Consider the following 26,559-nt stretch of genomic DNA (forward strand, 5'->3'; position numbering starts at 1 on the left):
CTAGTTCAAGTTGTAGGTAGGGCTATCGATCAAAAATTGAAGGCACATACCATGAACTACCTTAGCTTTGGTGTCTCCTTGACCTGAGCCTTTAGCAGTAGCTGCCCCCAGTGTCACACGAGTCTAGTGGTTCCTGCTTGAGCCAGGACGGGAAATCGGCCGCACGGCAAAGGTCCTCTGAATAGGTCGACGGGTAGGCCCAGTTGGAGCCCGGGGGACTGGACTCAGCCGGTTGCTGGCACGGGTACTCGAGCTGCTGCTGCAGGGGGGCCCCGCTGTTCCACTGACTGTATGACGAAGCCTGATCGGGGAAGCCATCCTGCTGGTAGTACGGCTGCTGATTGCAATGTGCATTGTAGTAGTTGCTGTGGTAGTCCATCTGCGGCTGTGGCATGTCCTGTTGGGAATGCATTGGCTGCTCGGATGCCATCTGGTTATTGGGCAACTGGCCTGTGTGATGATGGAGGTGTTGCTGCTCCGTGAGCACTGATGATTGGGGGGGCTGCATCCCGACGGCCGTCCTTGCAACGCTGTAGTCGGATTGCAAAGCTGTCTCGGTTTTTTTCTTTCGGCCTCGCCTTTTAGCCTGATCGGGCTGATAGCTCCCAGAAACAGAGTGGTCACCAGGCTCTTCCTTCATCTGCGCGACAGCTCCACTGACACAAAGCTCAAACAAGAAACATTCATACAGTTAACTTGTACCTTCTATGCAATGCCAAAATTTCACCTGATACAAACAACTGGTTAGTGATAAAAGAGGTGCATAATGAGAGTGACAATCTTTCTCTACACATGTGGTACCACCAAAATTTGTTTCATGAGATGGCGATGTGTTGTCAGCCAATACTATCCTGCAATCTATCCAACAAAGAGTGATCATACAGCTGCAGATACACGAATCATATAAGCTGATTGTCTGTTCTGTGATCCCACAAGCACACACATATAAACAATGCTCAAGCTGCTCGTACGATAACCATACTTTTGTGTGATGAGGCATGCATTGCTTTGCACCTAAACTAGCTAACAACCCTATGTAACCAGGAGAGCATAGGCAAAATGAGATTCAGTACAATAATGCTATAACATTCACATACTGCATTCCATTAGAGCTTGTTTCACAAAAATTCTGGCGTCGGTGTTGACATTGTAGTCGTTGGTTGCGAGCGAAAAATCATCATTCTGTCCATGACTACAAAATCCAGAAAGATGCAAATAAAAAAATAAAAAAAAACCAGGTTCAAGTGAGCATCAAACCCAGGCTCCCAAGGGGTCATGGCCAGTGGTCAACGTTTTGCTAAGAGCCAGAACCAATCAGTGGCCACTTTGGTCGGCGACACAAATGAAAAACGTGCTCCACCTGTGACTGGCCATTCACAAGGTCGGCAGTAGGTCAGCCAGCATGCTTGGCTCGATGTCGTAGGTTTACCATCTGCTGATGTCACTTTTCACTTTTTCAGGTGGGCAGCAGGTCGACCAGTGTGCTTGGCCCGATGTCGCTGGTTTACCATGTGCCAACGTCACTTGGTCAGGTTGGCAGTAGATCGGCCAGCGTGTTTGGCCCGACGTCGTCAATTCACCTTCCGTCAACGCCACTTTGGCTAGGTCAGAACCTTTAGGTCAGTGGCATAAGCAAGCGCAGACGATCACGCTTGTCAATTTAGCTGTCGTGTAAGCAGAAACGCACATCTCGGCTGCGTTTTCGTATTATTTTAATATGGGCAGTGACATTACTTTTATTTCTGGCGTAAATTGCAGTGTATGTTTATACACATTAAGTCAGTCTAATGTGCAATATGCTAGCTAAATATTTCAAAGAAGTGTACCAAAAAAAAGGTAGTTTTATTTTAATTTTTCTGTCTTTTTCAAATATGCAACTGCGACCTAGATGAATATGAGCATCTGTGGAATAGTAGTGATGGGTGCAACCACTTGGATGGCTTATTTGACAGGATTAGTACACTCGAACAAGAGACAGGGGCTAGCGTGTTAGCAGTGTGGTTCTAAGCTCAGTGAGTATATCTGCCCCGATTCTTTATAAAAGGATTATTAAGAGGACACAGAGAGCACAATGTTGTGTTCTGTGAACAGTGTTAACTATCTGTGACCACCAAAGAAGCACGGTCGAGGCATTTTTGCCTACCTTTATACGCACTCTCGTGCCACGATCGTGTGAGGCTTAGAGGTGTAAGGCTTAAAGAATGGCATGTAGCAAAAACTTTTGTTAACAAGACAGGATACAATATTCCGGCCATGCTTTCTCTCCTTTTGCTGCCTGAGAGATGCAAGCTTGGCCGTATAACGAACTGACTGAATACAGAACCGCAGCTTGTTTACTGATACCGTGGGGTGCTCTAAAGAAAAGTGAAGTATTTGTGTCGTAGTATCTGAGCACATAGTTCCACTATTCGAGCTATAGCGATAGCATGCCATGGTTTGCGAAACTTGTACCACTGCATGCAAAGATAAATTTCAACACTACCTTTAAATGAGTGATCACTTTGCCTTTTTGCATGCTATAAATGTGCTTCCATCATTTTCAGGCTGAAAATATTGCTTCGTTTGCTCTCAGTGAATTGAGAGTTTCATTGCTTATAGCTTGTAAAACATCAGACATGTATTTCTAAGGCCGGCGGGTTCCCAATGGGTTACAAAAATCCAGGGGAAATTCAAATCATAGCCGAATGTCCACATTTGGAGCCAGTTATCTAAGGGACGACCTAGGGCCGTTGCATTTCGATTGTTTCTTCCGTCCATTTTATTTTCTGTCTGAAACATCCGAAGGATATCTACAAAAGACTTCATGTGAATGCAATAATTTGGACAGGAGAAGGACATTCCCGAGACATTTCAAGAAACAAAGCCTTAAAGACTTTTGGAAACTGCTACAAACTGTTAGCATCTTAGTCTAAGAGAAGACCTAAAAAAGACATTTTCAAAAAGAAAGAATAGTGCCTCAAATGTGCTCACTTGCAGCCTATTAGTATCTTTTAACAACTCCAACACAGCCTGATCTGCAAAATAAGTTCAAAACGAGTACTTCAAGGCATTGTTTAGGCACTATAGGGAGTCAGCTTTCAATGTCCACCTCAATGATTCCGAGAAGGTTGTGTTGAAAAAGTGCCAAAATGACCAAACGTCATGCCAAAGAGTATGCGGTGACCATCAGTTTTACTAACAAATGATGCAATTACTAAATGATGCAATTATGAACAACTTCCCCAAAATAATTGACCTTACACCGCAAGCACGAGTGTACAGCTGTCCATTTTTTAACTTGAACGTGCGAGCGTCGACCACCGAGTCATTAATTCCCTATTCCCGGTCTCCCTTTGTCCAGATCCAAGAACAGCCTAGAAGACGACAGCTGAAGACTGTTAACAGCGTGCATGCACATACTGTCGTTATATAACTGTGCCGCTCTGCTCAGTTAATAACTGTGCCGCTCTGCTCAGAAGCAGCGGGCGTTTGGTTTCAAAGGTCGTGATGCTGGTGCTCCTTAGCATGGCCAATAACCTTGATGACACTCAGGTGAGACTGCAGCAGTTCCGGACCCACCAGCAGCAGTGATGCTTCAAACGGTGACCAGCAGCAATCTCCGGTATGCTGCGTTATTGTGGTGTTTCGGTTTCGATTTGATGGTTGTCAGATTCAGTTTCATGTAAAGTATTTTCGCCCTCAGGGGGCGCTACCCTGAGTATATATGTGTGGCATTGTACATAATAAGGAAGTTCCTGCTTGGTTATCGGCTGCTGTGTACCTCGCGTCAGCCGGTGCTTCGGCGCCGTGCCCTGTGTTCTCCGTGCGGCGTGTCCGCCGCACGATACTACATTTTGGCCACAAGAATCTTCAATCTACGTGCATTAGGCGGCAAGGTGGGCATCCAGCCTTCTTCATCGTGCTGTCAACTCGGCACCCGTGCAAGCTGTCCCACCACTACTGTATTTCCTGCATATATTTTAATTTTCTACACTTTCTGTGCTAGTTTGGTCGTGAAGCCTACCTACGTGCACGTCTCTCCTGAACTGCCGTCTCAACGCTCTCTTCGACAGGCATGAACGTGGCTATCCCTCCGCCTCCGTTTCTTCAGTGCCCCGGTGTACTGCCTATTGCGTCGTGGCAGTGGCGTCCTGTGTTACAGGTTTACATCGACATCGCTGCCAGGGACGCCACGCCGGAGCACAAGAAGGCGCTGCTCCTGAACGACTTGGGCGTGAAAGGACTCAACACCTACCTGCGTGCTGCCGAAGATGAGCCGGGAGCCGATCGGCCAACTCTGAAGACGACGCCGGACGTGTTCGATGCAGCCCTTGCGCTGCTGAATGCAATCTTTGACCCTCAACCAAACGCAGCGTGTAAGCGAGCCAACTTCAAAGCCCTGCGCCAGGGCCCAGACCAGTTGGCGGTAGAGTTTATGCAGAAAGTACGCCGAGTAGCCAAGCTTTGTGGATTCAGCGTGGTGGACGATATCCTCGCTTTCGACCAGATTGTCTCTGGCATCACTTCGCTGCACCTACAAAGAACTTTTTTCAAGATGGGCAGGGACTTCACACTACAGAAGGTGATCGACGTAGCGAGAGAGGGAGTGCGTTGACCGCGCGTTGCTAAAGTTATCGGGAGCGCAAGCCGACGCAGTGCCGTCGCATCTGATTCAAGATGGCAGCTCAGCTCGCTGAGCCATTCAAGATGCCAGACCAAATGACGGTCATCCTCCCCAAGCTTCGGTGCAAGATCGCGCCAGCGGTACTTCTCCTGCATGCACCTTCTCGCCCTCCACTGCTGCAGATACCTCCTCTCCTGCTTTGCCGCCGGCTCGCACGGGTGCCTGCCACTGCTGCGGGTCGACGCGGCATTGGGCCAACTCCGCCGCATGCCCTGCCAGGAGCCGAACGTTGTCGCGGTGCAGACGTCATGGACACTACACGCGGGTATGCCGCACTACTATGAAGTCTACCGGTCATCAATGCACATCAACGGTGACTAATACAGTTACTGTCCTGCAAGTGGACAAAACGGTCACCACTATTGGACTTCTTCATCTTCCCGTACGGATTAATGAATCCACTTTCAACATGCTCATCAACACTAAGGCAGCTGTGCCATTGCTCAACGTCCAAGATTATAACAGGAACTTTTCACATATCAAGTTGCTACCTTTGCACCTCGTTCTACAGAATTACTCAGAGCAAACCATAAAAAAATCTTGGCTATTTCAAGGCAACAGTCTCGTACAATGGCAACTGCACCAAGATTCTTATCTAAGTCATGAACAAAGGCACCTCACTACTGAGATTAGATGCAATCCGAGCTCTGAAAATAATCATCAGAGGTGAGACCCTCACTTGTTCTTTCGTCGACTCCTCAGCGATTTCAGGGAATGCGCCACTGGAGTTTCACGACCCGTTTTTGTCGGACATCGGCACCATCCGGAATTATATTCATTGTGTGAAGCGTCGACCTGGTGTGCAGATAATGGCGGCCAAACTGCGTCGTCTTCCTTTCTTGCTGAGGCAACAAGTTGCCGATGAGCTGCAACGACTAGAGTCGACTGGCATCATTGAGAGGGTGGATGCTTCGGACTGGGTGTCTCCCTTGGTCGTCACCCGCAAGAAGGACAATTCCATCCGACTGTGCGTCGACCTTTGTTAGGCGAACAAGGCCATTGTGATGGACGGGTTCCCTGTACCTCACATCAAGGAACTCTTACAACAGTTCACAGGCGCTAAAATTTTTTCTAAACCTCATCTTGCATCCGCATACCACCAGGTTGAGTTAGTGGAGGAGAGTCGTGACCTTACTACTTTTGTAAGGCATCAAGGGCTTTACAGATTTCGCTGAGTGTGCTTCGGGCTGGCGTCTACGCCAGCTATTTTCCAAAAAATAAAGAACGATGTACTGAAGGGGTGCTTAGGTGTTGTCTGTTACTTAGACAACATTTTAGTTTGGGGTCGTAATAGGGAAGAGTATGATGTGCACTTGAAAGGTATCTTGTCTAAAATAGATTCCTGTGGCATGAAGCTTAATGACAAGTGTGTATTTTCTGCTACTGAAATTGCATTCTTAGGTCATAACATAGGTCCTCGCGAGTTATTGCCTGTTGAGTGTCGCCGGTTGAGGTTGAGTGGAATAGGGGCACCAAGAATGTCGCTGCCATTTTTGATGCCCCTATTCCCACTGATGTTGAAGCACTCCAATCCTTTTTGGGGTTAGATATTATGCAAAGTTTCAACCGCATTATTCTGATGTTGTTGAGCCTCTGCGCCGCAAGCTCCGGCATGGTCAAAGTTTTAATTGGTCCTCTGAGGCCAATGCCAGTTTCAACCAGGTTAAAGAACTACTTGCTGACCGCCCGGTTATAAATATTTTTGATAACAATCTTCCAGTCGCGGTTACCACCGATGCATCCATTGTTGGCATCGGAACAGTGCTTCAACAACAGAGATCAGCTGCTAACTGTAGCTTTTGCATCTAGAACATTGTCCCCGGCGGAACGCTGGTATTCAGCAGGGGAGCGCAAAGCGCTTGCTTGTTTGTTTGCGGTAGAAAAATGGCATGTGTATTTTTGGGGTCGGCATTTTGCATTGCAGATTGACCATCAAGGCTTTAACTACTCTGCTGTCAGCTGGCGTGGTGGAGCCACGCTCCTTGCGAATTTCTCGATGGTGTTATATGATAACTTTTCTGTACAATATTGCAAAGGTGCCGATAATGTCGTAGCTGTAGTGGAACATACGCACCAACGCATATGCGCCTTCGGAAGAGAACAAAAAGCCCAGTGCTCTGCTTGCGCGAGAGCTTGTGCCGCCTTTGCCAGACTTGCCGTACGGTCATTTTTTTTTTGTTGCAATCTCGTTGCGACTTCTCTGCTTGAATAGACGTCATCACATTTGGTGGAGGCTACTGAGATCCCCAAGCAGACCTGGAGCTCCGCTCTCGCAAGTTGCCAGAGAGAATACCGCTAAACATGACTGACGCAGTCGCCAACCAGCCCGTCTCAGCCCAGCCAGCACCATCGGCTGCCCCGTCTACTTGCCCCGGCGCTACTCGCCAACGGGACCCACCAATCTTTAGCGGCAGTGGTGAGCAAGACGTCGAAGACTGGCTCTCCTTGTACGATCGTCTAAGTGCCAGCAACAAGTGGGACGACGACTCTAAGCTCGCCTACGTTATCTTTTACTTGGCAGACGTAGCTAAGCTTTGTTATACCAACTAGGAAACCACCATTGCCAACTGGTCCTCCCTTAAGACTCTCGTGACTGAAGCGTTCGGCCGACCAGAGGTCCGCAAGCTCCGCGCTGACTAGCGTCTACGCCACCGAGCCCAGCAGCTTGGCGAGACGCTTACTAGTTACATTGAGAATGTGCTCGACCTCTGCAGGCGTGTTAACCCATTTATGCCTGAAGAAGAGAAAATTCGGTAGATTCTCAAGGGCATCGAGGATGACGCATTCCAGATGTTGCTAGCGAAAAGCTCGACCACAGTGGCAATCCTCGTAAGCCTGTGCCAGAGCTTCGATGAATTGTGTCGTCAGCGTTCCATCGCCCAACAAAGTGTTCCACCACCAGATTTGATCTCGGCCGTCGCACTCGCAAATGCCAACGTTCGACAAGAAAGTCTGTCCAACCAGATCAAAGACTTCATCAGGGAGGAAGTCGCCCGACAGCTCTCCCTGCTGCCGCATAGCGACGCGCCCACTGCAAGCCTGCCTTCGACACTTCAGCAGGCCATACGCACTGAAATTTGCGATGTACTCCCTACAGTGCCGGCCCCTTACCCATGTACTTCAGTAGCACCTGATCTCTCAACTGTCGGCTACACACCACCTGCGCCACCTTCACCTCTCAGCTACGCAGCTGTGGTCACGCAGCCCCCACCGCATCCAGTCTCCTTATGGGCTCCATCTCCTCCGGCAGCGCCTTCGATTCACAGGCCCTCACCTCGCTTTTTCCGTCCATCTAATGAGTGGCGCACCCATGACAACCGTCCTATCTGCTTCGCGTGTGGCATCACTATACTTCAGTTTTGCATTCGCACTGTGGATACTTGCGCACAAGTATCCACAGTGAGAATGCAAAACTGAAGTATAGTACGTTAAAATGAATTTCACAATGTTTTTGTCGATAAAATTATGGGAGTCGTAATCTGTCCCTACTTTGAACCTTATGATCTAAAGCATTGCCTCTGAGATGCGGCACACAGCAATTCATCTGTAGAGTAGACGACGGATGACAACTTGCCCTAAAGCGTGTTCTTTAGTCTAATGCGGCAGTCTTCGTGCCCCAAATGATAAAAATTTGTTATGAATCGTTTATGAACTCATTCAACATTAAATTCTCTTACCCAACTTGTTGCAAACACATGGCCGTCATAGCAGCTCCATCTGTGTGTCAGTAATGAAGAGGCACCACATCTTAGAAGTCTCAGTGCTCTACGTATAAGAGTGAATTCAGATACTGTAGAGTACCGTGTTCAAAATAGTTACTCCTATCTGCTAAATTAGCCTTTCTTCACCAAATGCGGTCACGTTTACTCGCGCTTGAAGCTTATTGCCGCTTTTCCGTTCCGATTTATAGATTTCTCAACATATCAGCGCATTCTCAAAAAGCTCCGATTTGTACCACGAATATTGTCGCTAAAAACAAAATAATGCAACATGTTTTTCTATATTACTGTACGATGACCTTCGCTTCCCTATTTACGAGATTTAAAAAAAAAACGAAGATGGGGTTTCTTTATTATTCAAATTTCAGTGGAGTACGCTTTTGCCAATATGAGAACTTTGAGGCAATATATAAAAATTTACATTTGCCCTACGGCAGCAATAATTTATGTACCTAATGAACACACTATATCCTTAAAACGTGTCAAGTTTGAAAACGCTGCTTGCATTACTTTTGGAGAGAAAAAAAAAGGGAAATACGTAACTTATATTAAACTGTCGCAAAATTAGACATTTTTAAAAGCTACTTTCGTAAGCTATTTCTACAAACTTGAAACCATATGAATTCATTCTTTATTAGACATGCATTTCAGGTAAAAAATATCTTCCTTGAAACAAAAATATTTGTCTTTTTATAGCATCTGCAATTTTCGAAAATGACAGGTGACGAAATTGGTGCCTTCGTCTTGGTGAAGTTTGATATTTTTTTCTCGTAAGTTATGCCGTTATTCATAAAACGAAGTTGACTTTCGGGCTACCTGGTGAGAGGTGCACGAAATATAAAATACTCAATGAAATTTAAAATGTCAACTTTTGGACCCGTGTCGATCTCTCGTGGAATCACCCGGTAGTGTTTACGCCATCTCCTGTTTTTACTGAACGCAAGGGCATCGTGCTCCCATTTGCCGTTCTTACAATTGCGTCTGGTTAAACCGTAATGCTGGTTACCAACCACAGCAACTACCCCATTGGCTTACTCCGTGGTGAAACCTTAGGATATGTACAACCTGTCGACCTTATCGATGACATCATTCTTCCCGACGAAACCCCATGTCACATTGCCTCAATCACTCATGCGTCTGAGCCATCAAGCTCTCCAGCCTTCGACAATGCTATTTGACGCAGACCTTCCCCCCTCGCATCGCAGCCAACTTGTTGCTCTCCTTAACAAGTTTCGCTCTTCTTTCGACTTTCAGAAACCTGCTTTGGGCCGCACCACGACTGTCACTCATACTATTGACACCGGCTCACATTCGCCTTTGCGACAGCGTCCTTACCGCATTTCTGCCGAAGAGCGCCGCGTCATTACGGAGCAAGTAGATGACGTGCTTAAACGTGGAGTCATACAGCCTTCTCAAAGCGCTTAGTCGTCACCCGTGGTTCTGGTAAAGAAACAAGATGGCACTATTCGATTTTGCGTGGACTATCGCCGCTTAAACAAGATTACAAAGAAAGATGTCTACCCGCTACCACGAATAGACGATGCTCTTGACTGTTTACGAGGCGCCGAGTACTTTACATCCTTGGATCTGCGTTCTGGGTATTGGCGGGTGCCAATGGCTGAATGTGATCGCCCTAAAACAGCCTTTGTAACGCCAGATGGCCTATATGAGTTCAAAGTCATGCCATTTGGGCTCTGCAACGCGCCTGCAACATTTGAGCGCATGATAGATACCATATTGCATGCCAACAAGTGGAAAACTTGCTTGTGTTACCTAGGTGACATCGTAGTCTTTTCAGCTGATTTTCCGACACATCTTCGTCGTCTCCACGAGATTCTGACCTTTTTAACTTCTGCAGGCCTACAACTTAACACCAAGAAGAGCCACTTCTCAGCATGAAAACTAGCCATCTTGGGACACGTCATCACAAAAGACCGTGTTCTTCCGGATCCTGATAAGCTTCGAGCTGTCACTGACTTCCCATTGCCCACATCACTGAAAGCCCTAAGAAGTTTCGTTGGTCTTTGCTTTTACTTTCGTCACTTCGTGCGCAACAAAAGACCGTGTTCTTCCGGATCCTGATAAGCTTCGAGCTGTCACTAACTTCCCAATGCCCACATCACTGAAAGCCCTAAGAAGTTTCGTTGGTCTTTGCTCTTACTTTCGTCACTTCATGCGCAACTTCGCGTCCATCATCGCACCTCTGACTAGTCTGCTTTCCAACAGCAAAGGTATATCAGCATGGTCACCTGCATGTGACGACGCATTTCGCCAGCTGCGCCGCCTGCTGACCTCACCACCTATTCTTCGCTACTACGACCCCACTACTGCCACAGAAATTCACACTAATGCACGTGGCGTGGGTCTTGGCGCAGTTTTGGCACAACGGAAAGGCACCCAAACCGAATACGTAGTCGCTTATGCAAGTCGCGCTCTCAAGAAGGCTGAATTGAATTACTCTGTGACAAAGAAGGAGTGTTTGGCCATAATCTGGGCGCTTACGAAGTTTTGCCCGTATCTTTACAGCCGTCCTTTCGAAGTGGTCACAGACCACCACGCTCTATGTTGGCTGTCCACCTTGAAAGACCCGTCCGAATGTCTGGGGCGCTGGGCACTTCGATTGCAGGAATACGAATTCCGTGTCGTATATCGTTCCGGTCGCAAACATGCGGATGCCGATGCACTTTCCCGATCGCCATTAACACCAGATGTGGCTTCTCTGTCACCCCTTTTTACCACCTTGCCACCCTCGACACCACTGACATGCTTTCGAAGCAGCGTAAAGACCCATACCTTGCCTTGTTAGTTGACTACCTTACCGATCCGTCTGCTGTCCCTTCCACGAGAGCGCTACGCCGGCAAGCAGCCCTTTTTTCCTTATGAAACAACATTCTGTATTGCCGCAACTACATGCCTGGTGGTCGGAAGTGGCTTCTTGCTGTCCCAACTCATATGCGCTCACATCTGTATGAATTTCCATGCAGATCCCCAAAGTGCTCACGCAGGTGTCCTGAAAACCTACGAAAGGCTGCACCAACTATATTACTGGCAAGGAATGTATCGCTTTGTGCAGAAATACGTTCAGTCTTGCACCACTTGCCAACAGAACAAGACACCTCCACGGCACCTTACTGGCATGTTACAGCCGCTCCCGTGCCTGGCTCGTCCATTCGACCGCATGGGTATTGGTCTCTATGGTCCCCTCCCATATAGTGGCTCTGGAAACCGGTGGATTATTGTCGGCGTCGATCATCTGACACGCTACGCCGAGACTGCAGCTCTGCCGGCAGCGACCGCCCACGAAGTTGCACCCTTCATTCTCCGCAGCTTCATTCTACGCCATGGTGCTCCGCGGGAATTACTCAGTGATAGGGGTCAAGTGTTCCTGTCGGAGGTCATCCAAGCTATCCTCGCTGAATGCAACATCATCCACCGGAAATATACCGCATACCATCCACAGACAATTGGTCTTACTGAGCGCTTCAACTGCACACTTGGCGACATGCTGAGGATGTACACCTCCTATGACCACACTAACTGGGACGCTGTATTGCTTTTTGTTACCTGCGCTTATAACACCGCGACGCAAGCGACTACCGGTTTTTCCCCGTTCTTTCTATTGTCGGCCGCGAACCTTCCCACCCACTCGACACTATACTCCCGTACCGCCCTGATGCATCAGAGTGCTCCCTGTTTTCGGAAGTCGCCAGATACGCTCAAGACTGCCGTCAGTTGGCTAGATCTCTGACAAGTGAGGCTCAAGGTCTACAAAAGACTCGACACGACGACACTCACCACATAGCTCCTACGTTTCGTGCTGACTCTCTTGTGTGGCTTTGGGTGCCCTCACACGTTCCTGGCCTTTCTTCTAAACTTCTGGCCCGGTACCATGGTCCGTATCGTGTCATTGACGCGACCTCCCCGGTGAATTACATCATCGAGCCACTAACACAATCACCAGATTTGCGCCGTCGAGGACGCGAGACCGTACACGTCGACCGTCTCAAGCCCTACTACGACCTCCTCATTGTGCCTACTCCCTGAGTCGCCAGGATGGCTACCCTTTACCCCGGGGGTATTGTAGTGGAGCATACACACCAACGCATATGCGCCTTCGGAAGAGAACAAAAAAGCCCCGTGCTCTGCTTGCGCGAGAGCTTGTGCCGCCTTTGCCAGACTTGCCGTACGCCCATTTTTTTCGTCGCGACCTCGTTGCGACTTCTCTGCTCGAATAAACGTCATCACATAGGGGACGAATTATCTCGGCTGCCAGTCCAGCTTCCGCCAGCACAGGCGCCAGAAGAAGAAATAATTTCTTTAGCTGCTGCATGCTTAAATAAGGATGAGTTACAGGCAGCCACTGCTAACGATGGTACCTTCCAGCAAGTTATTAAATATTTTGCTGAGGGTTGGCCTCCAAAGAAGCATTTGACTTCAGTTCTTGTACCGTACTTTGCAGTGAAATATAAACTGTCTTATGCCGATGGGCTCATTTTCTGCAGAGAACGTGCAACAGTTCCAGAAACTTGCAAGGGGCAATTAATTCCGTTAGTCCATGAGAATCATTCAGGCATAATTCGTACAAAGCAGCTGCTTAGTGACAGGTATTGATGGCCGTGCCTTGACAAACAAGTGGAAAGCGTGGTTCGGAACTGGTGTTTTCGATTTTCTACTTCTGGCTACCCGCGGGCTGCCAGAGCCAGCCAGAGCCCGCTCGTTTTTCTCGGGCTGCTCCGCCCCCCCCCCCCCCCCTCCCCCCGCAGTGCACTTAGTTGGCGTTTATTTTTCTTGGGTTGGACAGTTCTGGCAAACCGCGCGGAGCCCTAGGGTCGCCAGACGCTTCCGGGACAATTTAGTCGTGGAAGCTCTCTGGAAGGTTTTGGGCAGATTTCGGACGAGCAGACGACGAAAGGGTACGATGCGCGCTCGGTGCCATCTTTGTGAGGACTCAATAGATTGCTATGTGGGCGCTTGAGGACTGCGCCTTCGCTTGTCATTACGCGTGGTGTTATCCTCTAAAGCCTGTTCCGCCTTGCGAGATGAGGCGATTACGAGTGGCGGCGACTGTTTGAAGCTAATGTTCACCGCTTTTGTTATGTTTCCCGTGAAGCTTCCTTATGTGAACAACGCGGTGAACTGTTGCCTGTTGACTGCGTCGTGCACACACTACACGTTCGTACGCACGCATGGAGACAACTTTGCAGTAAATTTAGTTTTTTTTTTTTTGTAATAGTCATTTGTGGAGCTGTGCATACTTTCTGTGCACTTAGCGAAGACTATTCTGATCGAACTAGCTCGCTGCCTCGTATGTTTGCGTACATAAACCTATTAGAACATCTGTCCTCACTACTCAATTGATCTTCAATGGTGATAGAAGGCCCTAGATCGCGACTGTTGGTGATGCTCGCTGGTCGCGAACGACGTGCGAACTCATTTCTATCTATCAGCCAGCATATGTGGTATGATATTATACTGTCACGGGGTCGTGATGTGGCCGAAGACAGGAGACATTATGTTGGGATTTAACTGTTTATTTGGGCGAACGTGTGCCCGGTAAACGAAAAGTCCGATTATAGAAGCAGTCTTGCACAGATAGCAGTGAACGGAGCTTCGGTCGTCAATCAACTACTGACAAGCGGCGAAGTGCATCGGCATTTATACTCTTGCCATCGAATGTTGTAGCGTTATCGCTGGCGGTGACGAGTATTTCGGAATAATTTGTACAGTTTGCGGAGTGGGCGTGATCTTATCGAAATGATCTACTACAGCCCCGAAGCTTCTCGAAAACTGCAGGCGCGGTTTGCGCTGAGAATTGTGTAGTGTATTGGGGCGATAACAAAGCTTGAGGAATGGAACGTGACATTGCCCCCCTCTGAAAAAGGCATCGTCCTGATGCTTTAACTAAAGATGAAGGTACAACAATTATGCAAGAAAATACAATGAATAAATTACGATACAGCAATAATAAAAAAAAACACTGTTTCAGTTTGTTAACACGCATGAAACGGCTTGAGGCGCGCGACATCGACGACTTCAGGTCGCGATCGGCACCGTTGAGAGTTCGTGATGCCGTCGAGGACAACCTCGTAATCAAGTGGGTCGAGACGTCGAACCACCCTGTACGGTCCGAAGTACCGTCGCAGAAGCTTTTCACTGAGTCCACGTCGGCGTATTGGGGACGACACTCAAACACGTTCACCGGGCTGGTATTCCACAAAGCGTCGTCGAAGATTGTAACGGCGGCTGTCCGTCGTCTGTTGATTCTTGATACGGAGACGCGCGAGTCGTCGGGCTTCATCGGCGCGTTGAAGGTACTCACTCACATCGAGGTTTTCTTCATTGGTGACGTTGGGTAACATGGCATCGAGCGTCATTGCCAGGCTCCTTCAGTAGACCAATTTGTATGGAGATATCTGCGTCGTCTCCTGCACCTCTGTGTTGTATGCGAAGGTCACGTACGGAAGAATGGCGTCCCACATCTTGTGTTTGACATCGACGTACATTGCCAGCATGTCGGCGATCGTCTCATTTAGCCTCTCGGTGAGGCCGTTGGTCTGTGGGTAGTAGCTGTCCTCCGGCGGTGGTTTGTCTGGCTGTATGCAAAGATTGCTTGAGTTAGGTCAGCAGTAAATATCGTTTCTCTGTCAGTGATGAGGACCTCCGGGGCGTCGTGACATAGGACGATATTTTCGACGAAGAACTTAGCTACCTCGGATGCACTGCCTTTGGGCAGGGCTTTTGTCTCGGCGTAGCGGGTGAGGTAGTCGGTAGCTACCACGATCCACTTGTTTCCAAAAACCTACGTCGAGAACGGCCCCAGTAGGTCCATACCAATCTGCTGGAATGGTCGGGGACGTGGTTCAATCGGCTGCAGAAGTCCCGCTGGTCTTGTCGGTGGTGTCTTGCGTTGCTGACAGTCCCGGCATGTCCTCACATAACGAGTGACGTCGGTGGTAAGACGTGGCCAGTAGTACTTTTCTTGTATCCTTGCAAGTGTGCGGGAAACACCGAGGTGCCCTTCTGTTGGATTGTCGTGCAGGGCCTGCAGGAGTTCTGGCCGCAGAGTTGAAGGCACCACAAGGAGGTACCTGGCTCGAAGCGGTGAAAAGTTTTTCTTTTGGAGAAGACCGTTTCGCAGGAAGAACGACACCAGTGCGCGCTTCGGCGGTCCTGCCTTCGAGGTATTCTATTAGGGCCTTAAGTTCCACGTCGGCCTACTGTCGTTCAGCTAAGTCGTCGGCAGTTATCATTCCTAAGAAGTGGCAGTCATCCGTGTCGCCGGGCGGTGGTTGGTCGACAGGCGCACGAGAGAGACAGTTGACGTCGGAGTGTTTCTTGCCGGACTTCTAAACGACGGTAATGTCATATTCTTGAAGTCTCAGGCTCCACCGGGGGTTGGACGCTAGGAGTCGCAGAGTGCGGACGCACGTTGTGTAGGCTCCGCAGTTTTCAAATGATTTTTGTTAAAAAATTGCAAAACTTGGCTAAAGTCTCTACGCCAATCGACGGAGGAAGTTCAGCCGAACACCTTGATACCAACTATTGCAAGGTGGGCCCGCTTTTTCGGCACTGACACCGATAATTCTGAGTCGCCACGAAGATCAAACATTGCGTCTGCCGCCGCAGCGGCGGGGAGAGCTAGGTCCAACGCGTCGACGAGGACGCCTGGGGCGACCCCGGAACGCCTCGACGGCGCGTCTAGCACCACGATGGAGGTTGTAAGCGTGGAAGGAGAAGATATGCAACCGGAGGACTTTACCAACGACGCCGGATGGTGCGAAGTCCGCAGAAGAAACATCACGAAAACATCTGGAGGGATTTCAGGCCCGAAGAGAACCATGCTAAGAGACGCTGCTGCGCCGACGGGCGCGCCTGGGGACAGCAAGTGGAAAGGTGAACGAACCATACGACAAATTGCTAATGCAAGCAGACTTCCTCGTCTACCGGCAGAAGACTACAAAGTGATCGTGCGACCACGAGGAGGACTCAGCGTTTCGGAGCACAGGCAGGCACGCATATACTGCTGCCTGAGAAACGCCGCTGGCGTCGGTCGCGAAGCAGCAGAAGAAGACAGTATATGCATAAACTACAAGCAGAATATCGTGGTCGTCAGCACGCCGTCCGAAGAGCGAGCCAGGCGGTACGGAGCCATCACGAAGATCCGAGTGGGAGAGCAAGAACACGAAGCCAGCGCCTACAGAGCAGCGCCGGAAAACACATCTAAGGGACTCATAAGAGGGATATCCCAAGAGGAAAGTTCCGAAGATATTATAGACAACCTAGTGACAGCAAGAAACCCAAGCATATTACACGCGAAGAGGATGGGCAACACAGACAATGTAATCGTGCTCTTCGACGGACTACACGTGCCGAGATACGTGAAATACGGAGCGTTCATCGTCCAGTGCTCGCTATACAGAAAACACATTGACATTTGCTACGAATGTTGGAGGCTGGGACACAGGGCGGACGTTTGCCCCAACCCAGACGAAAAAATATGCAGAGGATGCGGCGTGGCCAACCCGCCGCAAGAACACCAGTGTGAAGCAAGATGTCAGCTATGCGGGCAAGCTCACTTTACGGGAGACAGACGCTGCAAGGCAAAGTACAAGATACCGTATTTGGTTCGGCGAAGACGCTGGGAGCGACGAAGAAGAGAAGAAGCGGAGGCCGAAACACCATACGGCATCAACGACTACAACAAACGAGCTGGCAAAGCAACGAGCGAGAACACCCAGGGATCAGAAGGCCATCGCACAGAAGGCTCACCCCCGGGACCATACGAGGGGGACAGTCGGAAGCAGCCCGGTCGCAGACCAAGGTCGAGGACCCGGTCCAGAACCCGTTCGAGAACCCGATCGAGAACCCGATCGAGAACCCGATCGAGATCCAGGGCAACGTCAAGATTGCAATCCAGCCGAGGAGCGGTAGAAACTCAGGCACAGGTGAGCTTTGCAGACGCGGTCTCTGGCACTGCTGTTACACCTACACGCGCGGGGTCCGCCTTAGAACAGGAAATAACACAGATCAGACAGTTGTTAGAGCAAATAAAGCGAGAAAACGCGACGCTAAGGGAAGAGGTAAAAATGCTTAAAGTAGAAAACGCTAAGCTTAAGAACCCAAAACACTCAGAGATGACCCATATCACGCCAACACCCATTAGGGCGTCGACACCTCTTCGAGCTCCGGCGACGCCCGTTCCCGCGTCGATGAGTGGAGAAACGCCACCGCATAAACGAAGGGCAAAGGAAAACGCCGATGAGCAAAGCGACTCTACACTCGGAGAAGTAAAAGGCATGTTTCAGGAAATGTTCGTAGGTTTACAGCAGCAACTCATGCAGATGCGCGCGGACCTACAACAGCAGATAACGCAGATGCGAGATGAAATGTCTCAGAGGTTCGACACCCTCGAGGGTAGGGTAGGGCAGCTAGAAAACGTCTCGAAAGACGCCCGACCCGCAGGAGCGAGGCCGGTCAAGAGCAAGCCGTACAGCAGACCACCTGCGGCTGAGATCAGCTGCATAGAAAACTCGAGTAGCCAACATGGCGCCGCCTAATGAATACACGATTTGGCAGTGGAATTGTCGTGGGTTTGGTCGTAAGCGGGGTAACCTGCAGCAATTCGTAAAAACCAAGCAAGCACCAGATGTAATCGCCCTCCAGGAAACTGGGGGGACCGCAAAATTATCAGGATACAAATCATATAGCACTTTAGCTGAAAAAGCAACAGTAACCACACTGATACATCGTAATATAACGGCTGTAGAACACGATACTGGCGTACGCAACATAGACCACGTCCTACTAGAAATTCTCCCGTCTCGAAAAAAGGAGGGAAGCTTGTTTGTGTTGAACGTGTACAGTCCACCACGACAAAAGGTAAAGTTTGGCTCGCTTTTCCGCAAAGTGCTAAACGTAGCGGGCAGACAAGCACTGATCGTCGTGGGCGACTTTAACGCACCACACGCCGCCTGGGGTTACACCATCGAAAACGTTAAAGGCCGCAACCTGTGGAACGACGCGCAGCACGAGGAGCTCACGCTAATAACTAACCCACAAGACCCTACCAGAATGGGGAACAGCGTCAGTAGAGACACCACGCCGGACCTTACATTCATAAGGAATATATCCAACCCTCATTGGACCAACACTAACGTAAATCTAGGCAGCGATCACTACATTGTATGCACAATTTTACAAGCAGGTCCGCGTAAAAAGAAAGGTAGAAAAATAATGTTAACCGAGTGGGACACCTTTCGTAAGATAAGAGAGGACGATGCTACAGAGACCATCGAAGATATACAGAAGTGGACAGACACACTCCAGCGTAGCGTGCAGAAAGCCACCAAACATGTTCCCGAAGAGGCAGGAATGGAAGAAATGGACAGCAAGCTCTTACACATGTGGGAGGCAAAACGCAGCCTGCAAGAGCGCTGGAAAGGTCAAAAGCACAACCGGCGTCTAAGAAAGAGAATCGTCGCGCTCGACAGAGACATAGAAGACTACGCAAATAGGCTGTCCCAGCAGCAGTGGGCAGGCATGTGCACTTTAATGAACAGGCAGTTCGGAATGTCCAAAACTTGGAACATTCTCCGAGGCCTCCTTGATCCAGAAGGCACGAAAACAACACAAAGACAAAACCTGCAACGGATACTACACAGCTACGCAGGTACAGAAGCAGAGCTCTTACGCGAGCTACGCCAGACATACGTAGGAGATGCCACAAAGGCGCGACTCCCAGAGTATGAAGGGAAGGATAACGTCGACCTCGACGCCTCCATAACAGAGGCAGAGATTCGATACGAACTCGGACGACTCAATCCCAAGTCCGCCCCGGGTCCCGACGGTAAAACAAATAAAACACTTCGCAACTTAAATGACGAATCCGTCACTGCTCTCACAAAGTACATAAACGAATGCTGGGAGAAGGGCGCCATACCCCAGCAATGGAAAACCGCCAAAATCATATTAATACCCAAGCCGGGCAAAAAGCCGCTCATCGGAAATCTCAGGCCCATTTCATTGACGTCCTACATTGGAAAGCTCATGGAAAAAGTAATTTTAACGCGTCTCGTCAGATACATGGACGACAACGAGCTATACCCACACACCATGATCGGCTTTCGACCAAGACTCTCGACGCAAGAAGTCATGTTGCAGCTAAAGAATCAAATCATAGACGCCGAAACGCACACCCTGGATACAAAAGCCATTCTGGGCCTTGACCTGCAGAAGGCATTTGATAACGTCACCCACGAGGCCATATTGCGCAACTTGCAAAACCTACACGTAGGTCGGAGAGTGTACGATTACATAAAAGATTTTCTCACCAACCGTAAAGCTACAATCACGGCCGGGGAAGCGGAATCCGAAGAATTCGTTCTAGGCAACAAGGGAACACCACAAGGTTCGGTGCTTTCCCCTTTCCTATTCAACGTGGCGATGCTTGGTTTACCCTCAGAGCTGGAACGCGTCGAAGGGCTTCAGCACAGTATCTATGCGGATGACATCACCCTATAGGTGACGGGCGGGAGCGACGGTCACATAGAAGAGATTTTACAACAAGCAGTAAATACGGTAGAGCGATACGTGGAGAACAATGGCCTAAAATGCTCTCCTCAAAAATCGGAGTTATTACTCTACAGACCTACAAGCAGAGGTCGCAAGCGCATTCACGAACGACACAACATCACAATCTTAGCAGGAGGTTACCCAATACCTCAGGTACAACACATAAGAGTTCTGGGACTCCGAATATCCGAGAACGGACATAACGGGGAAGCAATAAAGTTACTGGATAACAACACCCAACAAACCATTCGAATGATTCGAAGAATCGCCAACAAAAACTACGGCGTGAAAGAACACAACTTAGTGCAGCTCATCCAAGCCTTCGTCGTCAGCCGCATAGTGTATGTGACCCCATACCTCAAGTTGCAAGTGGCGGAAAAACAAAAGATAGAATGCATAATTAAAAAAGCATATAAGCAAGCCCTCGGATTACCGATCACCACGTCTAACGAAAAGTTCGAAGCGTTAGGAATGCATAACACGCTAGACGAACTTATTGAGGCTCATATGATAGCGCAATATGAACGACTCGCGCAAAGCAACACGGGAAGACACATCCTGCACAAACTTGCAATAACGTACGCTGGCCAAAGCGGCAATAAATACGATATCCCAAAAGAAACCAGAGAGCGCATCATAATACCTCCGTTACCCAGAAACATGCACCCCGAACATCACCGGGAGCGGAGGAATGCAAGAGCGAGAGCACTGCACAAGAAGTTTCAACATGACGCGGATGTGGTATATGTAGATGCAGCCGAATATACAGACGGTCGACACATGGCAATAGTCGCTTCAAATCAAGCGGGCCACCTGCTTGCTAGCGGCACCATTAAAACAGGAAATTCGGAAATCGCTGAAGAAACGGCCATAGCGCTGACGCTTGCGTCCACAAGGGCCAGCGTCGTAATCAGTGATTCTAAAACCGCGATTCATAACTTCGCTAACGGAAGGGTCTCGAAAGAGGCGTTAAGAATCTTAAATAACTTTCGCGGAGAGCGCGACGTTTATGTTATATGGACGCCCGCCCACTCCTCCCTCCCGGGCAATGAAACCGCACACACCCTAGCTCGAGAGTTAGCGAGCCGAGCAGGGGCAGGAATGACGCGGAGCCTGCGTGCGGAGAGAGACCGCATGTTCAGTTACAACGAAATTACCAAGCACTACAGATTAGGGAGGCAGCACTACCCGCCACCACACTCCTCATTAAATAAGCAGCAGGCGACAGCGTGGCGCCTATTACAAACAAACACGTTCCCAAACCCAATCGCTTATAATCATTGTTACCCGGACCTCTACTCAGACAGATGTAAACACTGCAATCAGCGGGCGGACCTCAAACACATTATCTGGGCTTGCCCCAACATCGTGAAGGGGCCAAACACATACATGAATACGGAGCAGTGGGAGACCGCGCTGCTAAGCTCAAGCATCGAGGACCAACTACAGGTCATCAGGCAAGCCGAAGATGCCGCTAGGGCCCAAGGACTCCTAGCTGCCATCTAAGGGAGGGGAGTCAACTCCTCTAACACTTGCCGTTTCAATAAAAGTTGTTTCTCTCTCTCTCTCTCAGGCTCCACCGTGCGAGACGACCTGAAGGGTCCTTCAAGATAGCTAGCCAACACAAGGCATGGTGGTCGCTCACAACTTTGAAGGGCCTGCCGTAGAGGTAGGGGCGAAAATTCGACATAGCCCAGATGATGGCGAGGCACTCCTTTTCTGTTGTGGAACAATTGGCTTCTGCTTTGGATAGCGATCGGCTGGCGTAACTATAACCCTTTCGAGTCCGTCAGCCCTCTGCACAAGAACGGCCCCGAGACTTACGCTACTTGCGTCAGTGTGCATTTCTGTCTCGGCGAATTCGTCGAAATGGGCAAGTAACGGAGGCGTCTGGAGGCGATGTTTAAGCTCCTGGAAAGCGTGTTCCTGCGGCATTTCCCACTTGAACTCTACGTCGGCCTTGGTAAGGTTAGTGAGTGGATCGCAATGCGGGCGAAGTTTTTCACGAACCGCCTATAGTAAGCACACAGGCCCAGAAATCAGGGCACCGCCTTCTTGTTAGTGGGCAGTGGGAAGTCGGCGATGGCGGCTGTTTTCCGTGGATCGGGACGAACTCCAGACTTGCTAATCACATGCCTCAGGAACAAGCGCCCCTCGTACGCAAATCTGCATTTTTCTGGCTTCAGTGTGAGTCCGGACGTCTTCTTGGCTTGAAGTACAGCTTCAAGGCGCCGAAGATGCTCGTCGAAACTTGAGCACGAATACGTCGAACGCGAATATGTCGTCCAAGTACACAAGGCAAGTCTGCCACTTCAATCCTGCCAGTACCGTATCCATAACGCGTTGAAAAGTTGCAGGCGCTGAGCAAAGACCGAAGGTCATCACCTTAAACTCAAAAAGGCCGTCCTGTGTTATAAACGTCGGCTTCTCTCGGTCTCTTTCGTCGCCTTCGATTTGCCAAATGCCAGTCTTGAGGTCCATTGACGAAAAATATTAGGTGTTATGGAGCCGATCAAGTGCGTCTTCTATTCGTGGGAGAGGATACACGTCCTTTCTTGTGATTTTGTTCAGGCGGCGATAATCGACGCAGGAACGTATGGTCCCATTTTTTTTCTTCACTAACACCACGGGGGATGCCCATGGACTCTTGGACGACGTGATCCCACAGCATTTCATCAATTTGTCTTTTCATGGCCTCGTGTTCTCGCGTCGAAACGCTGTACGGACTCTGATGGAGTGGTCTGGCAGTTTCTTCGGTTATGATGCGATGTTTTGTGATTGAGGTCTGCCGAATTTTTGATGACGACGAAAAGCAACCTTCGTATTGCAGGTGCAGGGCCTTGAGCTGTTCTTGCTTATGATTCGGAAGTCTGGGATTGACGTCGAAAGCTGTGGGTGGGGCTTGGTTCCTCTGAGCAGGTTCCGCAGAATCGGCGAGGGCGAAAGCACTAGTGGCTTCCACAATTTCTTCGATGTATGCGACCGTCGTTCCTTTGTTCACATGTTTGTATTCATTGCTGAAATTCGTGAGCATAACCGTTGCTTTGCCTCCCCGCAGCTCTGCAATTCCTCTTGTGACGCAAATATTTCGGGTGACCAACAGATGCTGACTGCCTTCAACGACGCCTTCCAAGTCGGGTGATTTAGGAGCGCCGAATGAAATAATGATGCTGGAGCGAGGCGGAATGCTGACTTATTCTTCCAGGACATTCAAGGCATGGTTTCCTGACGGTGTGCGCGGCGGTAGTGCTTCTTCTTTGGATAACGTTATCGACTTTGTTCTTAGGTTGATGAAAGCACCATGGAGGCATAAGAAGTCCATGCCAAGGATGACAACTCTCGAGCAACGCTGTAGGACTACGAAGTCTGCAGGATAAATACGGCCGTTAATGCCGACTCTCGCTGTGCAGATTCCTGCAGGCGTTACGAGATGACCTCCGGCTGTGCCGAATTCAGGGCCTTCCCAAGCTGTCCTAACTTTCTTTAACTTCGCGGCGAACGACCCACTGATGACGAAGTAGTTGGCTCTAGTATCGACGAGAGCGGTCTCACTGTGGCCGTCGATAAGAACGTTGAGGTCGCTAGTTCGTCGTTTCGCATTACAGTTGGGGCGTGGCGTCGGGTCACGGCTTCGTCGGCTTGTTCCGCTGCTTCTATGTTGCCTCGTCAGGTCACCTTTGATGAGTGAGGTTTCGTCCTCAAGATTTTGCCTGGTTTGCCTGGTGTTTGGAAAGCTCTGTCGCGTCGTCGTCGTCAGCGGAGGATCTTCGGTAGTTCGTCGCACAGCAACCGCACCTCCATCGGTTGCTGCCCTTAGTTTCCCGGATACGGGCTAGGAAACCGGCCCCGCGTTGGGCCAGAGTACTGCCGGTGGTGCGGTGACATGCGGTGGCTGGGCGACGGCGAACGAGAAGGACTTCGTGGTGTCCACTGAGTTCCTGTCAGGTAGTCGGCGATGTCACGTGGCCGTTCCCCTGGCTGCGGACGTGGTGCATTGACGGCGAAGCCACGCAGTCCCATCTGTTGGTACTGGCAATGGCGGTATGTGTGTCCGTCCTCGCCACAGTGGTAGCAGAGCGGGCGGTTGTCAGGTGCACGCCAAACGTCGGTTTTCCTTGGCGCACTGCGCTGGCCCGCTGGCGAATGATAGGACGTCGGTGGGTGTGGTGGCGGCGGTGGCGTCTGGCGACGGAAGTGCGATGGGGTGGCGTTTTGGCATGATTGGGGAGGAGCATTGTGGCGCACTGCAGCGGCGTAGCTCATAGCTTCCGGCTTGGGCAGCGGTGTTTGGGGAATTCAAAGCGATTGCCGAACTTCTCGCACAATGTCGGCGATCGAATCCACTTGAGGCTGTGCCGAAGGCAACAGCTTGCGTAGCTCTTTCTGCACGATCGCTCAAATCATTTCACGCAGGTCTTCGGAGTTACTGGCTTGAGCAGCAGTGCATTCGGCTGTCAGACGACGACTATACTGTCTGGTGTGCATGTCCAGGGTCTTTTCGATAGTGGTCGCTTCGGATACAAATTCTTGGACGGTGTTCGATGGATTCCTCATTAGCCCCGCGAAGAGCTCTTGTTTGACCCCTCGCATGAGGAAACAAACTTTCGTCTCCTTAAGCATGTCTGGGTCAGTGTGACGGAATAGACGGGTCATCTCTTTTTTGAAAATGGCAACATTTTCATTTAGCAGCTGAACCCGGGTCTCTAGCAAAGCAGCGTCCCTGCCCTCTCTTTGCGAGCGACGCTCGCGAATGTTTTCAGGAATGCGTCGCAGAAAACATCGCACGTTCGGAGCGTGGACTCCCGATTCTCGAGCCAGGTCCTTGCGGTGTCTTCCAAATAGAAGAACACACGACAAAGCTTTTCGTCCTTGTTTCAGTGGCTGAGGGCGGCCACGCGGTCGTATGTTTCTAGCCAGGTCTCCGGGTCTTCGAAGGATGACCCATGAAAAATTGGTGGTTCCCTGGGTTAATGCATGATGATTGTGGGCTGAGACGCTGCGGATGTCATTTTTGCTGCAGTCGCGGTCATGGCCTTGGTCTTCCGCGCCTTGTCTTGTAGAAGCCCGCACTCCGGTGGTAGACCTTGCTGTCGCGACATGTTCGCTGCTCCTGGTTGACATCGGTGTCTCCTCCGCGATGTGGGCTGAATTCACAGCTTGTCGGGGGCGTCTGGTACATGAACGAAGCAGCACTTCCACCAGATGTCACGGGGTCGTGACGTGGCCGAAGACAGGAGACCTTATATTGGGATTTAACTGTTTATTTGGGCAAACCTGTGCCTGGTAAACGGAAAGTCCAATTACAGTAGCAGTCTTGCACAGATAGCAGTGAACGGAGCGTTAGCCGTCAATCAACTACTGACAAGCGCCGAAGTGCGTCAGCATTTATACTCTTGCCATCGAATGTTCTAGCGTTATCGCTGGCGGTGACGAGTGTTCCGGAATAATCTGTACAGTTCGCGGAGTGGGCATGACCTTATCGAAATGATCTACTACAGTCCAGAAGCTTCTCGAAAACTGCAGGCGCGATTTGTACTGAGAATTGTGTAGTGTATTGGGGCGATAACAAAGCTTGAGGAATAGAACGTGGCAATACAATATAGCGTGAGAAAAAAAAAACAAAGAATGGATTCAGAAATGTATACATCCCTTCGTTGCCCATTTCATCGTTGGCTTTGTCTTTTTTTCACCTCTTCGTAATAATGCCACACAGTAAGTACTATGACCTAGTAAGTCAAATCGAAGCCGATATACATGACATTCGCTAAGTGCCACATAGGACTAGAAAACAGGCCAAGGCAAGTTATAAAATGGGTTGAGAACGTGTCATGCAAATTTTCATTTTATATTCGACGCGCACTCGTAGTACCAATAGCTGCGCATATCATAAACTTAAGACAAAAACGTAAGTTGGTCAACGTGGGTTTGCGACATATAATACACGATAGCTGAGCAGGTATATATCCTCGAGCTCTTTCGGGGACACGATCACTTTCGTGTGACTTTGCGTCGTGTTGTGCAGTGACTGATACATATACTAAAGAGACGTGAGCTTGTTAAGCCGTCAGCCTCGCGGCAGCTCACCTTGCATCGTTCTTGAAGCAGCGTGCACCAGCTGGCTGTTTCGTTCCCGGACGCAGCGAGTGATTGTGCGAGTGTACGAAGTCGTACACCAAATGCGTACGCTCGAGGATATTATTTCAGCTTTTTGGCGAGCTTAGCTACATATTTCCAAGCAGACAATGCAGAAAAAAACCAACATACACGCGGTGCATCGTTTTCTTTGCTGTCATGACGGTAGAGTTTGTTTTCGTTTAAACTGGCTGTCGTAGTCTTCGATTTTGCAATCTTCGGGCAGCTTCAGGTTGTCTTGGGTTCCCCACACACGTGACCACGACGCTATTTCCTCTCCAGACCGAAACTAGCTGACTGACCCTCTGGCTATCTCTGGCTGCCAGAGAGCTGCCAGAGGCCTGAAAATCGAAGAGCCCCACTGCTGCATCTGTCAGGCTGCCGACAAGTCGGTGAAACCTGTCTTTGCACCCCTACACCAGTTTCTTTTCTTGAGAAACTGTGGGAGAAGTTAGGCATGGACATTATGGTTCT

At 49.7% G+C, this 26,559-nt stretch overlaps 1 protein-coding gene across 10 annotated transcripts in view; it reads right to left on the reverse strand.

Moving 5' to 3' along the window:
• The window catches only part of Tdg (Thymine DNA glycosylase), a 300,029-nt gene that overhangs the window by 50,526 nt on the left and 222,944 nt on the right, over positions 1-26,559 (reverse strand). For 6 of the 10 annotated variants that reach the window (XM_075872931.1, XM_075872926.1, XM_075872928.1 and 3 more), the window contains one exon: positions 51-640. The exons of 3 other annotated variants lie outside the window; for them this stretch is intronic. In XM_075872931.1, coding sequence (XP_075729046.1) covers positions 92-640 — 549 coding nt within the window. In that variant the 3' untranslated portion in view covers positions 51-91. The remainder of the gene's footprint in view (positions 1-50; positions 641-26,559) is intronic. One more of the 10 variants, XM_037415285.2, reaches the window with a different exon arrangement.

This window comes from Rhipicephalus microplus, chromosome 9, assembly GCF_043290135.1.
Source record: "Rhipicephalus microplus isolate Deutch F79 chromosome 9, USDA_Rmic, whole genome shotgun sequence".
Taxonomy (NCBI): domain Eukaryota; kingdom Metazoa; phylum Arthropoda; class Arachnida; order Ixodida; family Ixodidae; genus Rhipicephalus; species Rhipicephalus microplus.